General features: G+C 37.3%; 1 protein-coding gene across 10 annotated transcripts in view; it reads right to left on the bottom strand.

Moving 5' to 3' along the window:
- Nucleotides 1-18,165, bottom strand: part of FARP2 (FERM, ARH/RhoGEF and pleckstrin domain protein 2) — a 69,643-nt gene that overhangs the window by 34,588 nt on the left and 16,890 nt on the right. For all 10 annotated transcript variants that reach the window (XR_014548069.1, XR_014548070.1, XR_014548071.1 and 7 more), the window contains exons 3-11: nt 11,693-11,797; nt 9,726-9,768; nt 8,415-8,493; nt 6,847-6,944; nt 5,966-6,080; nt 2,569-2,716; nt 1,788-1,883; nt 566-729; nt 323-391 (exon numbers count right to left, since the gene is read on the bottom strand). Coding sequence is in view for 5 of the 10 variants with exons in the window: in XM_083613743.1 (XP_083469869.1) it covers nt 323-391; nt 566-729; nt 1,788-1,883; nt 2,569-2,716; nt 5,966-6,080; nt 6,847-6,944; nt 8,415-8,493; nt 9,726-9,768; nt 11,693-11,797 (917 nt within the window). In the remaining 5 variants the exon portion in view is untranslated. The remainder of the gene's footprint in view (nt 1-322; nt 392-565; nt 730-1,787; nt 1,884-2,568; nt 2,717-5,965; nt 6,081-6,846; nt 6,945-8,414; nt 8,494-9,725; nt 9,769-11,692; nt 11,798-18,165) is intronic.

Genomic DNA, 18,165 nt, shown 5'->3' with positions numbered 1-18,165 from the left:
AAAAGTGAAGTTTAAGCCAACATATATTCATGCCATTCAATCAAATCACTTTTCTGAATTTGAAACATGTTAAATGGTTTGTCAATTACAGCTCCTTCCTACTCAACATAATTCCCAATGTCAAGTATCTAAGCATTTTAATTAATTAAATTTGGAATATAAAAATGTCAAATTCTGAAGCTGACAAAACTCCAGAAAATAATAATACTTTAACAGTTTACAATCGCTAGGAAAAAAGGACTTTCATTATTGTAGACTAGACTAAGGAAGATACAAAATAAGAATATGAAAGACTCTTTACTTATATAAAAGAGCTTGTTACCTTTCATATGGGATTTTTTTCAACCCACTTTCTTTAACATAATCCACCAATTGTTTCTGTGTACGCCCACTGTGAAGAAATAAATGTGAATGTTACAAAAAAATCTCCAGGAAAGTACATAAAATTCTGGGCTTCTTGTACTCAAGAAATAAAGATCCTAAACCTTTAATTTAAAAGGAATTACTTCCAAAGTTTTTCTTGGTTCCATTTTCCTGGATCAAAATGAACTGGGTTATATCATACCTGTATCTGAAAGATGACCCTCTGCTGAAAAAGACTGCTTTTGACTTTGGTTTTGGCTGATCAAACAGCCTGAAGAAAGTGTGATATTCAACACATATTTTCCAGAAGTTCTTGCACTCATCTCTACTTCCCAAAAGAAACTCCAGAGTGTCTTGATATGGACCCTAGAAATGAAACACAATGGGACTTTATCATGCTACCTCTACTCATTTAAGGTTACAATGAGAAAATATTTAATAAAACTTTATTCAACAAAAATAGATGATAGAAGTGAAGAGAAAAACAACAAATAACAACAAATAATAGATATTCAAGACAAGGAGCTTTTCATAATAAAGTCAAAAGAAAAAGAAAAAATCAGGAGTGAATATAATGGATTTGATTATAAAATTGTAAATGGGGTAGAAAAACACAACTTACATTGTACAATGAAGGAAACGGGAATAAAGAAAAAGGTCTTGCCTGTCTATAGAAGCCACCCAATAAAATCTTATTTCAAAGGGATTTGCAACCCTTGTGACTGGGATGTCAATAATAATAGTAATTCCTATACCCGCAGGTCTCAGGGCAGTTCACAGGATAATGTCACAATATGAAAACACAGAATACATAATCAAAATAAAAACAAGAACAACCCAATAACCTCCCTCCATAAATAACCTCCAGAGGCGAAATCAGAAGGATCAACATCACTCTCAATGGCTTAAATATCCCATCATTTTTTTCTGAGATGGCAATGAACATTAACTTTCTTGAACCAGTTATCTAGGGTACATCATGAAGCATCTTTCCAGCCCTGTGTAATAACTAATCAAGTGGCTACAAATTATACAATTAACTGTTTACATATAAGATCCTCATCACCTTTCTCAAAAATAGACAAAATACATAGTCTAGGGTCCAGGGGCATATTTTTTAATATCATGGTTAAATGTAGGACTCGAGAACATGCTATAGAGCAGTGGTTCCCAACTTTTACAAGTGTGAAGACCCCTTTTAAAACTTTTTTTCCCCCTCAGATGCCCACATGGGCTCCTTTGAAAGACAAGTCAGAATTCAGACTTTAATGGAATACGGGTTTTACTAACATGCTTTTATCATAGTGCTATTACCTATGAACCTTGTTTTCAGGCATTAACAGTACTGAATACTGTATGAATGTCATTTCATATTTAAGTCATGCTTGAAACTGTAGAAGTGACATTATAATGGAAGTACTTACATGAACTTCTGGATGAAGCTTGATAAGAAATCGTTTTCTTTTGAAGCTTATTTTTCGGACTTTGGACCAGTTGAAAGTATTGATTTTTGTATTACCCTGTGTTCAATTCAATATAAAATAACTGAGGTATATTATACACAGGATTTAAACAGAACATAAGTTATAGACTTATACTGTCAAACCTTTTTTCTATCTAAATCATATCGTCTGGATCAGATAACTGATAGTTTAAAACAACAAGACTGTTAAAATAACCTCTAGTCCTGAAAGCAGCCCTCCCTGACCTTGCTACTCTGGCCTTTGACATTTGAGATAGGTCTTTTCAGGATCCACACTATTCCTGTGATTGCAACCTGTTTTAACTGTTTTTAATTCTGAAAGTTAAATTGTTGTAACCCGCCCTAGGACCTGCTGGTGAAAGGTGGTAACAGATTTATTACAACTACTACTACATTTGGACTACAACTCCCATCAGCCCAAGCCAGCGTAATGAAGGCAGTATTACAAACGCTCCCATTAGTCTCAAAGAAGAAGCTGCTGCAATGGTGCCCTACTAATCCCATCTGGGTTTGATGAAGAGTGCTGCTGCCACAAAGGCATCTGCAAACATCACATTGTCTATTGGGACTGCAAAGACTGTTGTAGTAAGGATGTGGTAGCCATTCATTCAGAATCAATTGCTACATGCTCTAAAGCAGGCATATGGGTCTATCCTCTGGGTTTAAAGTCTTCTGTCTGCATAATTACAAAAAGTTTCTCACGTTAAATACTGCTTTCCTACCTGGAATACCAGTACACCCATGTTTGATACAGCCAAATTAATTTTTGTTCCCTCACGGTCAGATGCCAGATGAAATCTCATGCCATACATCTCCAACTTGCGAGCTATTTCAAGCACCTGGAAATCTGATTCAGCTGGAGTTTGGCCCCTGTGTTAGCAAAATTGAAAATATTATTAATTACTTATAATACTATCCAAAGATATGAAACAGGAAAAAGACTCCAATATAGTTCAACAAGTTTAATGAGATCATATCCATATTAGTAAGCAGTCACTAAGCTTCAGAGTTATTCAGGTTTACTGTGCCAGACCAAAAGAGAAAAACCAACTAGCATAAAAATATGTTACAAATGGAAGAACAAATGGCAATCTAGTTGAAGTCATAATCAAACTCAGAGACATTTAATTATTCTTTAAAACAAGTGTATCCTTAATATGCCCTGTATTTCATAATTTTAAATGCAAAATGCTACGTATTCCATAATTTTGTAAAAGATATGCCAACATCTAATCTCTCTTTGTTTGAAAACATGAGAGCAAGTCAGTAAGCAGGCAAGCCCAATTGTACCAAACAGCTTTGCAATGTTCAAGACAGATGCATTACAATAGCATCAGTTGACTGTGTTTTTGTATACAGAAAACTGGCTCCTGGTGGTTCTCACACCCACCCATTATCTGCAGTTGATAGGTGTCAATCCTTAACAGTTGCGCTTAAGTCTGCCTTCTGAATGAGAACGACTGTATTATCCTAGTACAAGGGCAGATCCCCATTATGAATTTAAAGAATATCTAACACACATTCAAAGTGCATGATTTCATCCAAAGAATCCTGGGGACTGTAGTTTCCCCCTCACATAGCTACAATTCCCAGCACCTTTAACAAACTTTGATTCCCAGGATTCTTTGGGAGACATGATATGCTTTAAATGTGCACTGATTGTGTTTTAAATGTATGGTGTGGATGTGCCACAGTTGTGTGCAAGTGGTGTTAGGACCCTCTGCAACATGCTAGGTAAATTCACTAACACCTTGGGTAGTAGAAGTCCTGAATATGCAAACAGTCCTCCCAAGCTGTGGTTCCTCTGCCTGTTTGGGGATCAACAGTCACGGCTGTTACAGATTGCTTGTTGCCTTCTACTCCCTGTATCTCCTCCATCACACAAAAGTGGAGAAGGGGGCATGTAAGCCACAGGCTCATGCACACAGATTATAGAGATATTTATTACAGATTAAAATGGTCAACATTTCTATGCTATTCTAGTGACCAGAAGAATTCCCTGAATAAATGTTTGCCTAAAAAAACTGATCAACGTTCTTAAATAACCTTTTCCACCTATAGAAGATACTTTATTTCTGAAGTGAGAAAAACCATTAATTATGCCAAGTGATTTACCCTATGCAAGCAAATGTTTACAAGGGTAAAGCACAGTGAGTAATTATCTTCAGATGTTTTCAGTCGACTAAGCCTCACAGACTGGCCTGAAAACAATCTGGTCTAATTTTGTTATCTGCTAAGCAGATCAATCCGCTTAGCCATCCTACAACCAGTGAACAGCCAATTTGCAGAATTTTCTCAACAATAAATATATTCCTGCAGTTGTTTCTAGGATTTTTTGTTTTTTTTTAAAAAAAGTTCTGCCCTTGCATGGACAATAAATATTTCAATGTTATTGCAATATTCAACAATAAATTAGGGTCAAACTGACATAAATGTGGTAAGATACTGTACAGTACTTTGAAAAGGCCATTAGGCATTGTTAATTGGCCAATTCTGCTGCTTTTAACTTGGATAACTTTACATTAATTTGTAAACTGCATAAGTGAACAAAGTATAATTACTACATTGGCATTCATAAGGCCCAAGCAAGATTGAAAAACATAGTTCCAATCATATACTTACCAATGGCAGGTGAAATAGTGATGGAGTAAAGAACACTTTTAGAGTGGTAGAAGGGATGGGTTAACTACCTTACATAGTTAACCCCTCACATGTACACTAATTATATGTTGCAAATGCTGTATCACTGGGTTACTTTCCCCTTAGTTAGGACTCATTTATGGTTTTGAAACCTAGCCTTGTGGGGGATTTAATATCCAGTTTGTAGGAAAGAATCAACACACAGAGAACGCCACACACCTGATTGCTCAACCTTTGCATTAGCACTATAAGAGGAACATGAAGTTGGAAGTCTCCTGTTTACACAGAGAATTTTGCTGTGCTGTGTCCACAATAAAATATATTTTATGTTAAGCACAGAGAACAAAATACATTAAATTGCACTGATAATTGGATTAGGGTTTGTTTTCAATGACCATTATGATAATGTAGCAGCCTCATACCCATTGTTTGGGAATTCTAAGAAACAAAAAAATCAGTGCAGTTTTGAAATATGTGTTTAAAATCAGTGCTATTTTGAAAGGTTTATTCCACCATCTTGATTCAAAATGATATCCTATTAAAGGAGAAAACATAGAGGAAAACATTATGCTTAAACCCCATGAAATCGGTTCTTCTTAAATTTCATTTCTATTCAAGAAAGCTTGTAATAAAAGAGCAGATTAAATTATTATGTGGTCAGTTTCAGAGTCACACATCTAATAGACTATACTGTACAATAAGGAAGAGTATTAAATAAATGTAACAATTCTATCCATCTAAGTCATTCTCCGAGTAGACCCACTGAAAATCAATGGACCAACACCAAACTCCTACTTTGAGGGAAAGCTGCCCAGTTTATAGTCTTAACTTACAACTTCTGCTGCAAACCTACTCAGTGGAGTGAGATATATTTCACCTTTGGGACAAGACTCCACCCTGGAAAGTCTACCTGCCAATCAAGCATATACTGATTTGCTAGCACTTCCCCTTTCTGTTTCTGTACTCAAAAGCCCCGTGGAGTATGTATTGGACAACCTCGCATTTACATTACTTTTTAAAAATAGAACTTAGAAACAAGGTTTTAAAAAAAAAAGTGAGGCGAAGTCTTCTGTCTTTTCCTTGACTTTGTTACTGTCTAAGCAATCAAAAGAAAGAATTTAAGGTGTTTGTTTGCACTGAGCATGAACATGGTCAGAAATGTGGAACCTCTAAAAGCAACATTTTTAAAGATTTGTAGTCCTGACATTTGTCAATGGATTCTTCTCAAATTTGGGCATATTATGCCACTCTGCAAGTAAATTATAAGAGTCAAATTTCATGCCACAGACTTTTCTTGCTTTTAGGACCAACAGGTCACCTAGCCAACACAACTAAATTCTCCTTCTAGCATTACTATGAAGGTATAGGTGAAATAACTTATGGTTAATGAGAGATATAGACAAGCTTATTTTGTTATCAATAACAGCAACAAATAGTGCTATGCTGAATACCAGAAATTAAACATTCATTTACACTTACACGTGCTTCCTGTGAAATTCAAGTATTTTTCCTTGCAGTCTTTCTTGGTTTGGAAAGTACCGGTTGTTTTTAAGATGCTCTCGGTCCCCAGATTCATCAAAATCTCCTAACTCAGCTGTGATAGAAGAGAAAAATATATTTGAAAGGAAATATTGCTTCACTATTGCAATTGTTCCATAAAGTTAGCAAATGGATCCTTGAAGGTATCTTCATCTTATAATAACCATTGGTTCTCAATAGTATATATGGGATGCAAATGACGAGATTTGGTACCCCTTTATAAAGTTTTCAAATGATCATCCTGATGACTGGCACCCACCAGATTCACAAAATGGACTTTATAGATGGATCTGTTTCATGAGGGGAGGGGTGTCGGGAAAAGGGAAAATTCAATGTTCCTGTGCTAGCAGAATCAACATATGTTTGAGTAGTTAAGTTCCCAAGGAGATTCAACATAGGCACATTTAACTTTTTTTAAAAAAACTAAACTTCTAAAAGCAAGCTGATAAGACAGAAAAGGGGAACATTATTCAGAATGTATGAAGACTTACTGAAAGCATGATAACAGATATTGAAACAGAATGTATGCCTCCTATGTTTTTCCCCTCTTTGTAAATGGTATTTATATCAGATTCAAAAGAGCCCAAGAAAGTCCAAGTAGATGCTTGCATTTAATGAGCAACACAAGTGCAAATCAATTGTGTTAATCAAAAATGGCTTCTGGAAGCAACTATAACAGAAGCAGAAAACTAACCAGGGAAGCTGTTGTAACTGCTGGATGACAAAGAAGCAAAATAATTACTGATGAAGGAACCTGTAGAGAAGCTGAATGGATTCTTTGCATCTGTGTGCTCAATATATAAGTGACATTAGATACTAACACTGCAGAAGGTGAGAGATGAGGAGTGCTGCTGTATTGTCGTTGCAGGTAAGGCGTTCCTCAGCTAGATCTCTCTTGATTTGCAATGCAAATAGATACCTAAAGGGGGGGAAATCAATAGCATCATATTTTGTCCATTTTACTAGTTGTTTAGCAGCAGGAAATGAAAAATGGCCCATGCAGGAGTGCTACAGGCCAGTAAGTAGCTGCATATATGCACAATGCTGACATTGAAGACAATATCTGAGTGATAACTAAGAGTAGTAATATAGCATTGTCTCCTCCCCCCTCATACCGCCAACCTGTTTAGTGACAGCCATTTACTACTACCACATCAGATCACCAGCTGTTGCTAGCCAAGATATATGCTGTCACCAAGCAACATACAACTGCACTACCTCTAAGACTGGCAGGCTTTGTATCAAATGTGGCTAAGACATGTTCAAGTGTGAGGTTCAGCTATAGCTCTTGCTACCGTCACAACCCTCTCTACCTACTAGCTTCCCTGTGACTGACTCATGTCCTGAAGAACCCCGCCCCCCAAAAGCTTTCTAGTTAAGCAACATATTTAAGTTTTTCAAAGTCTATTTTAATAATTTTGTGATGCTATTATTTCTTCAGATACAATCCTCCACAGAGCATGATAGAACATGCATCCTTACCCATTTCCTATGACTTAGGAGAAACCATGAAACAGATACTTTTTCAAACATAGCAACATATCCAGTATACCCTGCAGCCATCAACGGCAGTCATTTAGGAAAGGAGGAGTGCAAACAACAGAAAACAGCAGCAAGTAGTTTTAGCAGAAACTCAAAAATCACAGCTGAATAGAAAAACTGGCAAGCACAGAATCACTGATGGAAAGGTATGTAGGTGGGCTGAAGTAAACAATATAGGAAACACAAATGGCACAATTCAGCAGGAAAACAGGTATGAAAGGGCTGGAGGTGAGTAGATCTGCAAGAGGAAGACTTCAATGAGACTCAATTAAGAACATAGGAGACACCATTTATAGGTACTTTCAACTCAAAGCATGCACACAAGAGAACACAACCAAATGGCACAGCAGTTGGGAACAGAATGAGAAATATCAGATAAACAATCCTGAAATTCATAACATCCAAAGGCAAGAAACAGAAATACGACTTGCTACCCTGAAGAACCAGTCCTAGTATTTGTAAACTACCATACCAGTGTAATCTTATAAATGTTTATTCAGAAGTAGTCCTGTTGTGTTTAATGGGCTTTACTCCCATGTAAATATGCACAGGTCAGGATGACAGCCTGAAACCACTGCACCAAGCAGCCAAACAAGTTCTTTATCTCTTGCGACAATTTTTAAACATGGATATTTTGAACACATCCTGGGCAAGTATATCCTCTTTGCACACAGCTGAAGCAGCATCACTGCCACTTGATTAGATCAGGTAAAACTGTCATTTTACACACACATACCAACTCTGGCAGTGAATTCACAGGTCTTTTGAGTTTAAAGATAATTCATTAATCCTTCTTTCCTATTTCCATTGTAAATTATTGTGGAATTAATAGTGCCACATTGTTTACCTGGTATACTCCTCTTGCAGCTGACCAGGGTCAGGAGGAAAGAACTTTACTGCTAGACGAAGCAATGCATTCTTTGGTCCTAAAATAAAACCAATGAATTCTATTAACTTTTACCTTTATAGTTGAAACACTGAATTTGAATACCAATTGCCAACTCTCAAAAGTGAGGTAATAGGAATTAGGTATTTACTGAATGGATCATGAACATTTTAATTTAAATACAATAACTCTGATGTATACCAACATAATTCTGAAACATGGTTGTAATATACACCCTAAGCAAGTGATCTGAAATACAGGAGAGGAACCTATACTAGCTAAAGTTCCAGTGGTAGGTAGCTGTTGAAAACTACTAAATGGTGGAAGGAAAGGGATTATGGTGAAACTGGGAGCCAAAATAATACAAGAACATCAAAGAACAGTAAAATGGACTGAATGAATGTGGGAAGTTGGCATAATCAAAAACTGAAATAGGATCTCATGAAGCTCCTGAGGTGATCCAAATTCTAAGGAAATTGCAGCCAGAAAATAAATGTTGATCTGTGGAACAGTGGAACAGGTGCATTCTCTGTTAATTAAAGCATTTTAAAATGTTTTGTTTACTTTTGTTGTATTTTTATTTTTGATACAAGTCATTTTATTATTGAAACAGAAAAGCAGGATGAAACTAATTAACAAAACCTTCTAAAAACAAAGCATTTGAATTGATGAGCCAGTGGGAATGTAATTTTGTAAAGTTCCTTTAAAAAAACTTTGTGTTTTCCATATGAATGTTCTCCAGTTCCATTGATTAAGTGAACTTGTGTGTCATGCAAAACAGATTATCTTCATTTGCTTCAAATCTCTAGAACGGTCTTCCCCAACATAGTGTCCTTCATATGTCTTGGACGAAAATTCCTATCATCTTCACCATTGACCATGATAACTGGGAATGATGAGAGCTGTAGCCCAAAACTTCTGGAGGGTGCCAGGATGCCGAAAGTCAGGCAATCAAATTCCGACTTAATAAAGTAGCATAGGCATGAGCTGCATGCACCTTACCACAGTTAAAAGTATGCTCCGAAATCCTGGCTTATTGGGAGACATGAACCATAGTTCTCAGTTCAGACTTAACAGGAAGCTACAGTTAACTCTGGCTTCCTGGATGGTTTCACTGCTTGCACAAAGAGGCAGCAAAGGGGCTGCATGTGGGTGCACACAGCTCATAGATATCCTGCCTTAATCTTCCAAATGTGGCCATGTTAAGAATAGCACCAAAAAGTTGCTAGAATTCTAGAAAGAAACACTAATAGAAATAGTATATATACTTACTTCGTATTTGTTTAATTATAGGTTTCATAGGCTCAAGCCAAATCTGAACAAGGAAAAAAGGGCTTAGGTGAATAATTAAGCAAACACTGCAGCAGTAAATAAAACCACACAGCTAAAATAATTCTAGCACCTGTAAACCAATACTTCCCTACACCCCCATTTCAGTTAAACAAATGTTTTAGCTAAAGGAATAAACCTCAAAATGTCTATACATAGACAGTGAAAAATATAGTGGAAAAGGTAGCAGAAGGAAAAAAGTTTCCTGAAGCGAATGAAGGAAAAGCACTGAGTTCTAGTTATGGCAGAGCACCTTTTGGAAGGATCACAGGAAAATTCATTTACACTAATGCTTGTGCAACAGAGTCCCTTGCCCAAGAAACTCATGGCAACTCTTTCTAGAGGTTTCAGTGAGGAGACTGAATGAAATCTGCCCAAGATAATAAAGCTAGAGGGCAAAGATTAGAATGAATGACTTGAAATTCCTTTCAAGTATATGAATGCATTTATTCATGGAAACTTCAAAAATAACGTCAAAGATTTTTTTTTTATCCACTGAGGAAAAAAACAGTTTTTTTGCAAAAGGTCTAGATAGAACTCTACATCTAAATATGCAAATTCTGCCATCAAATGAAGTACATCAGGCAAGTGTTGTTTGAGTACACTGAATGTCTAGATTCAATTCAATCTGGGTTGAATGGGGATTCATGACTGAATCAATCTTTGTCACCCTCAGAAGAGGGACGGCGAAAATGCAATACTGTTACGATTACTTGATCTCTCAGTGGTTTTTGATCCCACTGACCATATGTTCCTACATCAACTGTTCAGGATCAGTATAGGAGGCAATGTATTACAGTAGCACTGTTCCTACCTGTGTGGGTGAGTTCAGAGTGTAACAGTGGGACAACACTGTTCTATGGCCTCCTGCACTTGTGTTATGTGATTCTGCAAGGCACAATTTGGTCCCCAGTGCTATTTAACATCTACATCTACTACTGCTCCTTAACATCATGATTACGGAAGGCTGTGCAAGTCCTGGACCTATGCCCGAATGCAGTGGTGGACTGGATAAGGGCCAACAAACTGAGTTTGAAACCTGGTGAGAAAGAGGCTCTGTGGGTAGGTTCTTACATCCTGAAGATACTGCACTCCCTCTGAACAATCAGGTATGTAGTTTAGATAAACCTTTGTCATTAGAGGTCCAAGTGAACTCTGTGGCTAGCAGTGCCTTTCACCAGTTATGGCAGTATATGGATCGGGATAGCCACTGTAGTCCATGCAACTTCACCGACACACAACATGTGCAATGGTGCACTCCAGCACATGTCTAGTTGACTTCACATCAAGCCTTATGCCATTTGTGTCATAGGTATTGTCAGGCCTGTTTCATTGCTCAAGGTTATATTACTTATATTACTTGATCCCAGTCATGGACTTCCTAAACAGCTTCGTTTGATCTACGTTTTACTTTTATCCCTTGTAGCACAACATCTTCATTCTATGTCAAAAGATACAGTACAAATGCTACTCAGTAGAAACGAGATTCCAATTTATACAGCACTCCATTTCAACTCTAAAAATGCTAATCAAGTGGTTTGGTGTCTTTTCTTGAAACACCGTTCTTTTTGAATCATAGCAAAAACTAATAAAATTCATTGAAAAGGAACTAAACACTCAAATTAAGAGAGCTCCATAATAAGCAAAGTAGGTAGTGCTTGTTTTAAAAATGGAAGGACCAAAAAATGGCATTCAACAAAACTGTGTAGGGTTATTATTTGAAACAACTGCAGCTGCATCACTATGGTGCAGCTTTGCTTACCTGTAATATAATCCTCTTTCTCCTACATTAAAGGAATTTTTGTGCAAATTTAACCAGAGTAGAACTACCAAATGTCTTCCTTTAAAAACAAAGCTGAAAACACATCTATTTACAGGTGTTTATATTCAGATAAAAACATATTACATACCCAATATGACTGCATGTTCTGGAATTCAATTCCAAAGTAGTCCGATTCAACCAAATTCAACCGATTAAATACTTCTGTCAGCAGTTTCTGGCCATAACATTTTGACTGGAAAATTTAAAATAAAATGAAAATGTAAAGTTGAGTTTACTTGAAAAGTAATGGCTAAAGTTGGTTTCAAAGCTTAACCTGGAAACAAAAAGATAAAAATAGTTCATGCCAATTTAATGCTACTTCTGCACATATATCAACACAATGCATTAGAATTCTTCTTTCTTTGCCACTTCCATGTGGCCTGCATTCAAAAAAATGAACCACAACTGTTAAAATTTTCATACCATATAAAAATACACAGCCTATTAATAGATACACTGTTCTGTAAAGTCTTAAAGGCAAGCTGAGAAATATTACATGAACAAAAATGAATACATATCAAAAAGACTGGGCAATATCCAATTAGTCAAAGTCAGAGTAAATGAGTGTGGATCTCACTCATTATCCAGTTCCAGGGAAGAGGTTTCTCACCTCAGGCTGTTTTAAAGTTTTTAGATCATCTTGGAGAAAATATATACTAGATTCTGACCATATACAGAAGAAAGATCTCTCTTAAGTCAATATCTTAAGACCTTGGTCCTATCATCCACCTTCAATCCAATCCCTCTTTGAATTCAATGCTTTGTTTTGAAACAAGCTAAAAGTCAGTCAAAGACTGTGCTCCCTTGTGGAGATGTTTCTGAGCGCTATAGAGAAGCGGTTTCTTTCAAAATTTCAATGGCTGTTAACTGGAGTGAAAAACGTGTTCAGCTCAGTTAAACTAAGGAACATGGGAATATTTTGTAACTTTCTCAAAGATGGATACTTTTTCAGGGGTGAGATAATCGCCCAATGATATATTAGAAACTCATTAAATCCAATACGAAACTTTAAATCCATCACTTGATTAAAACTGATTCCATGATCCTCTAGCACAGGCACGTCCAACAGGTAGATCTCAATCTACTGGTAGATTGTGGGGTGTTCCTGGTAGATCGCTGGTCCCTCAGGGATCTCCTTCCCCCCAAAATAAATAAATAAAAAAGAATTTAAAAAAAGCTCAACCACTCTGGCTTCCTAAGAAAAGCTGAACAACTTTGCCTTTCCAAAAAAAAAAAAAAAAAAAGCTCAGCAACTTTTGCTTCCTAGCAAAAAAAGTGGACCATCAGATTAAGGTCCACTATTTGACTGCAGATTCAGGACCCTCAGCTGTGTGTTTTATATAATCAACTTTTTATTATGTTCTGTGTATATCGCAATGCTCATTCAGTTCCATTCATTCATTCAGTTCCATTCATTCACTTGCTCCCTAAAAAAAAAAAAGGCTCAACAACATTGATCCATCAAACGACAATGGGTAGCTCACTGCCAGATTTTTATACTGAGGACGTCCCTGCTCTAGCACACGTAATGACCTTGCTTGAACACAACACTAAGCTACGGTTTACCTGTGTGAGCTGGTCAAATCTCAGGATTCCATAATCCCCATACTCTACTCTTCCAGCATAGCCACAAAATCATCAGATTATTTTGCTTCAGTTTTCACTTGACCAGTTTAACATGTTGTACAAATGTTAAACCATGGTTAATCTTAACTATAGTTAGCGAAACAAAGCATCTTCAGAAATTATCGTTTGAAGTTTGCTTGGTTCAGAAAACCATTTTTACGATTGCCCATAGTTTTTCTGGCTTTGGATGTCACTACAACCTGTGGCTGATCTGATGCTAAAACCTGCAATTTCCTCCACTAAGGAGTAAACCCTAACCAAACCAAAGTGGAGTCCCTTGTACACCTTCCGGCAACTCCTGCAGCCAACATAACTGCAACATCATCTGATGGGCACCATGATGTCTATCCCAACTCTTAGTAAACATTCACTATTTATTTATATACTGCTTTTACACTTCTACAATATTGCATCTTTTGCTTCATGTATATCAGTCTTTAATACTCTAAATGGAAAATGAAATGATTGTAAGTTGTGTGAGTGAGGAATGAATCTTTAGCTTTGAAGAGAACATTCTGCTAACAAGAACAATATGTTTGGAAGAAAGCCTGGCATTTCAACACCACAATAACAAAATGCCTGAGATACCTAAAAACCCAGGAACAGCACCTGGTCAGACTCCTGTGAAACCTTAGTCCAGAACAGCACCCCAAGATCACCACATATTTGATCACCAGTGTGACTATCTTTTCTCTGATCATGTGGCTATAGCCTGTGGTCACAATAAAAGAGTAAAGGGGTGGGGGAGAAAACTGAGCAACTGGTACCCAATAGCTGGGGGGCGGGGAGTGTAAGTGCCTGGGCAGAAGACAGTATATTTTGGCAAGAGCGGAGGCAAGAACTCCAACCTTCACCTGCCCCAGCATGGTATGTTTGATGCCATAGTCCTAATCCCTTCTTTCCTTCATCACTGCAGACTCCTAGACAGGCCATGTATCAACAATTACGTAATGCACAACATAATTTTCAGTAATTTTTCCTAGCTCTTGCCTTCGTGATTTGATCAATAGTTTCACAATGAGCAAGACACATCCTTTAATAGTCAACTGAAAAAATGTGCAACTCTCTAATATAAAAGATGATAGTGCAAATGTGAAAATGAATACTGACAGCTTTTTGGACTATTTGAAGTATCTTCAGTGTTTAGAGGGGGGAAATTTTCTTCAAATATAAACAACCATTCGATTTTATTTTTAAAGTGTTATGATATTGTTAGAAGCTGCCTCTACAGACTACTTTTTACAGTAGAACAAGGGTGGGGAACTCTGGCCCACAAGGGGTCCAGGTTGGCACACAAGTCCATTTCCCCCAACCTACACCCACCTGTCAATCAGCTGGCATTAGCGAGTGATGTCAGCTGATGGACTGGGAGTGCAATTCAATCCTGCTGGGGGCAAAGCATACCCTTTGCAACCAGCAGTTTTGAATCATTTGCTGATCAATTGGTGAGCAGAAGATTCAATCCTACTGGGTGCTATTTTGTCCCATCCCCATGCATGCCCACCCACCTATCAGTCACTGGATATCATCATGACATCAGATGATTTACAGATGGGTGGCCCCACCCATCAGCCAAAGATACCTAGCTCACCAACCAACAAAGTTTCTCCACCCCTGCTGCAGAATATATATTTTAAATAGATTTCATAAGCCTAAGCTAGGAGAGAAGTGACTGACATAACATGTTCTATAGAACTGTGGTATATGTGCTGTTACTAAAAATGCCAAATGCTTATCTCTACCTAGATATATATAGGTATACGCATACATGTGTGACAGTGTATGTGTGTTGTGCATGTGTATACAGACACACACACACACACACACACACACACACACACAAGGATCTGAGTATTCATTCAAACACCCTAGGATCTTTACTCAATAACCCTGCCAGCCTCCCCCTCCCCTTTCCACTAGCTCAGACCTCTCCATACCTCCATGGCTTGTCTGAACCAGCTAACTACCGCATCATCTGGATCCCTCCTCCTTGCTTCACCTGGCCCACTACCCTGCATCTCAATCCACTACTTTCCTCCTCACATCAGCGGGACCTGCATCACCTGGACCTGAATATATAGCCTCTGGATCCCTTCTCCTTTCCTCGGCCACTCACTCAATGGCCCAACAGCTCATCACTGTAGCTTGCAGTGCCACCTGTCCGAGGCCAGTCAAACTATAGCATGACGACATGCTTATGAAATATATGTAAAGTGTGTGTGCGTATATGTATTTTAAGTTGCTGAAGTTATTTATAACTACTGTACTGTGTTTTGAATTCTTTTTTTTTTTTTAAATACATATTTATTAAGGTTTTACAAAACAAAGAATTCATCATTTCAAAATGTATCATTTCCATACATAAAGCTCAAGAAAAACAAAAATATATGACAGAAAAAAAGAAAAGAAAAATAGAAAAACAGAAAAAAGAAAAACACTCTTTCTTAAATTTATAAAGTTCCATGCCCCTCTGTCTTGACCTCCTCACATCCCCCTTTTTTGTGTTCCACTTTACTCCAATCAGATTCAGCAAATTCAAAACCTTGTTTCAACCATACTTAATGTTATATTCTAATTATTATGTCCCCATTTTCCATTTTTTTTTAATCCGTACCTCATCTTATAAAATATGACATAATATTGTTCTGTTCATAACCCCTTATCCTTTTTTTTTCTTAGATTCTTCTTTTCACACACCTTTGACCAAAGTCACACAAACCCTGTTGCTTTTACTTCCCACATCCTATTGACACTCAAAGATTTTACAGTGTTTTTGTAGATAGTCCTTAAACTTTTTCCAGTCCTGTTCCATCGATTCTTCTCCCTGGTCACAGATTCTGCCAGTCATTTCAGCCATCTCCATGTAGTCTATCACTTGCGTCTGCCATTCCTCCACGGTGGGTAGATCCTGTGTCTTCCAATATTTAGCTAGAAGTATTCTTGCTGCTGTTGTTGCATACATAAAGAATGTTCTATCTTTCTTTGGCACCCATTGGCCAACTATGCCCAAGAGAAAGGCCTCTGGTTTCTTAGGGAAGGTACTTTTAAATACTTTCTTAAGTTCATTATATATCATTTCCCAGTAAGCCTTAACTCTTGGGCAAGTCCACCAGAGGTGAAAGAATGTTCCCTCAGCTTCTTTACATTTCCAACATTTATTGTCAGGCAGGTGATAAATTTTAGCAAGCTTGACTGGGGTCATGTACCACCTGTAAATCTGTACTGTGTTTTGAATTCTGCTGCTTTAGCTTCGCGAGAGATGTCTCAGCTGTTGTACACTGCTCCAAAGAGATGCACTATTTTCCAACTATAATCAGAAGCAGCCAAATTAAAAACAAACATGAAGCACTTCAAATGAAGTTTTTTGAACCCTGCAGAAGCACTGCTGAAAAAAATAGTGATAGGCATGCAGCCTTGCTTCTGCTGACAATGACTTTAGGGCAAAAGCACCCAAAAAACCACAATTAACACCATGACATTACAGTGGGGGACCCACAGGAGCAGTCAATAAAGAAATATAAAATTAAACAAATGAATTTGGGGGGTCTTGAGAAGCGTCAAAAAAGTTTGGGGGCCATATACATGACCATGGATTTGTTACTCCTGGATTAATGTCACATCTACTTGCATTCAAGCTACACAAAGCAAAATTCTGTACATTCTGTACTATGCAGTCTTGACAATGCAAAATTCCAAAACATTTATTAGGTCATAAATATTTCAATAGTAATATCCGAAACCTATGTTGCCAAGGTTTATTCATAGTGCCACAATTGTATAGTTACAACATTATGATAGTACCACCCTTAACATTCCATAAATTTTACTTTCAACTAAGTAAGAAGAAACAAGATGTTCTTTTAAATTTCAAGCTCTCCAAAATCATTAGAATAGAAGGTTAGGGCAGGTTTTTTTTCTTTATCCACCTGTGCATTTCATTTTTACTATACACTCTCATGGTACACCCTCATGAGAGCAGTTTCCATCTTTCAGATAACAAATAATCAACCTACAGTTTTTAAAGATATGCTTTATCTTTAAGATATAGACTGGTGAAAATTAATTAATTCAAATCTATATGAATTCAAACACAGCCTCTCTGGCTGTGTTACTTCCTTGGGCCCCTAGAACACAAACATACAGACTCCAAAGCTGCTAACAGCCGGATTTCTTCCTGTCCGTAGACCCTATATGCCCTTATATGTAGGCAGTGCTTTTTTTCTAAAAAAATGTTTAGGGGTACTCTCATTTTCCTACTCATATTGAAATACTGCACCTCAATGAGGCCAAACTTAGATTCACAAAATGTTTAGGGGTATGTGTACCCCTGTGGCCCCCCCCCAGAAAAAAGGACTCTATGTAGGCCCTACCTTAGATCTTGCAATAGCTTGTTTCTCCTTGGCTCTTCCTCCATGATGTTGTTGCCTTTCTTTATTGCAAACTATTCCTGACTCAATTCATTCTTAAATCAGATCTCCTAACTCTCTTAATTCTGGGGTCTCTTTTCAGCTTCCCACACACAGCCTCCTGTCTTTTAAGTTCAATCTGAAGAGTCTTCAGAAGCTACATTATTTTTAACATTCTACTCTAGTCAATTTCATGCAGCAATTCACTCATTAGTCAGAATAAGGAGTGGATGGAATTCAGGCAACAGGAAAGCAATATATCCATAATGGAGTGCCTTCTGCAGTAATGGCAAGGGCTTAACTGTTAAATCATACAGAATAACAGACACATGTGTAATGACAACATGCTCATGTACATTAACCGGTATCTAGTACTAAACATATGAAGATCTTTAAGACTTTTCCAAATGCATTCCAAGCACAGTTTGCATTCTTAAGCACTGACCCAAATATATCAACAACTGTTATCTGTTATCGCTCTAATACTAGAGGAATGCAATGTAGGGCTTGCGAATGAGAATTCAGTATG

The sequence above is a fragment of the Podarcis filfolensis genome (assembly GCF_964270895.1).
Source record: "Podarcis filfolensis genome assembly, chromosome: 5".
NCBI lineage: Eukaryota > Metazoa > Chordata > Lepidosauria > Squamata > Lacertidae > Podarcis > Podarcis filfolensis.
This window is presented reverse-complemented; position numbering and strand designations above follow the sequence as displayed.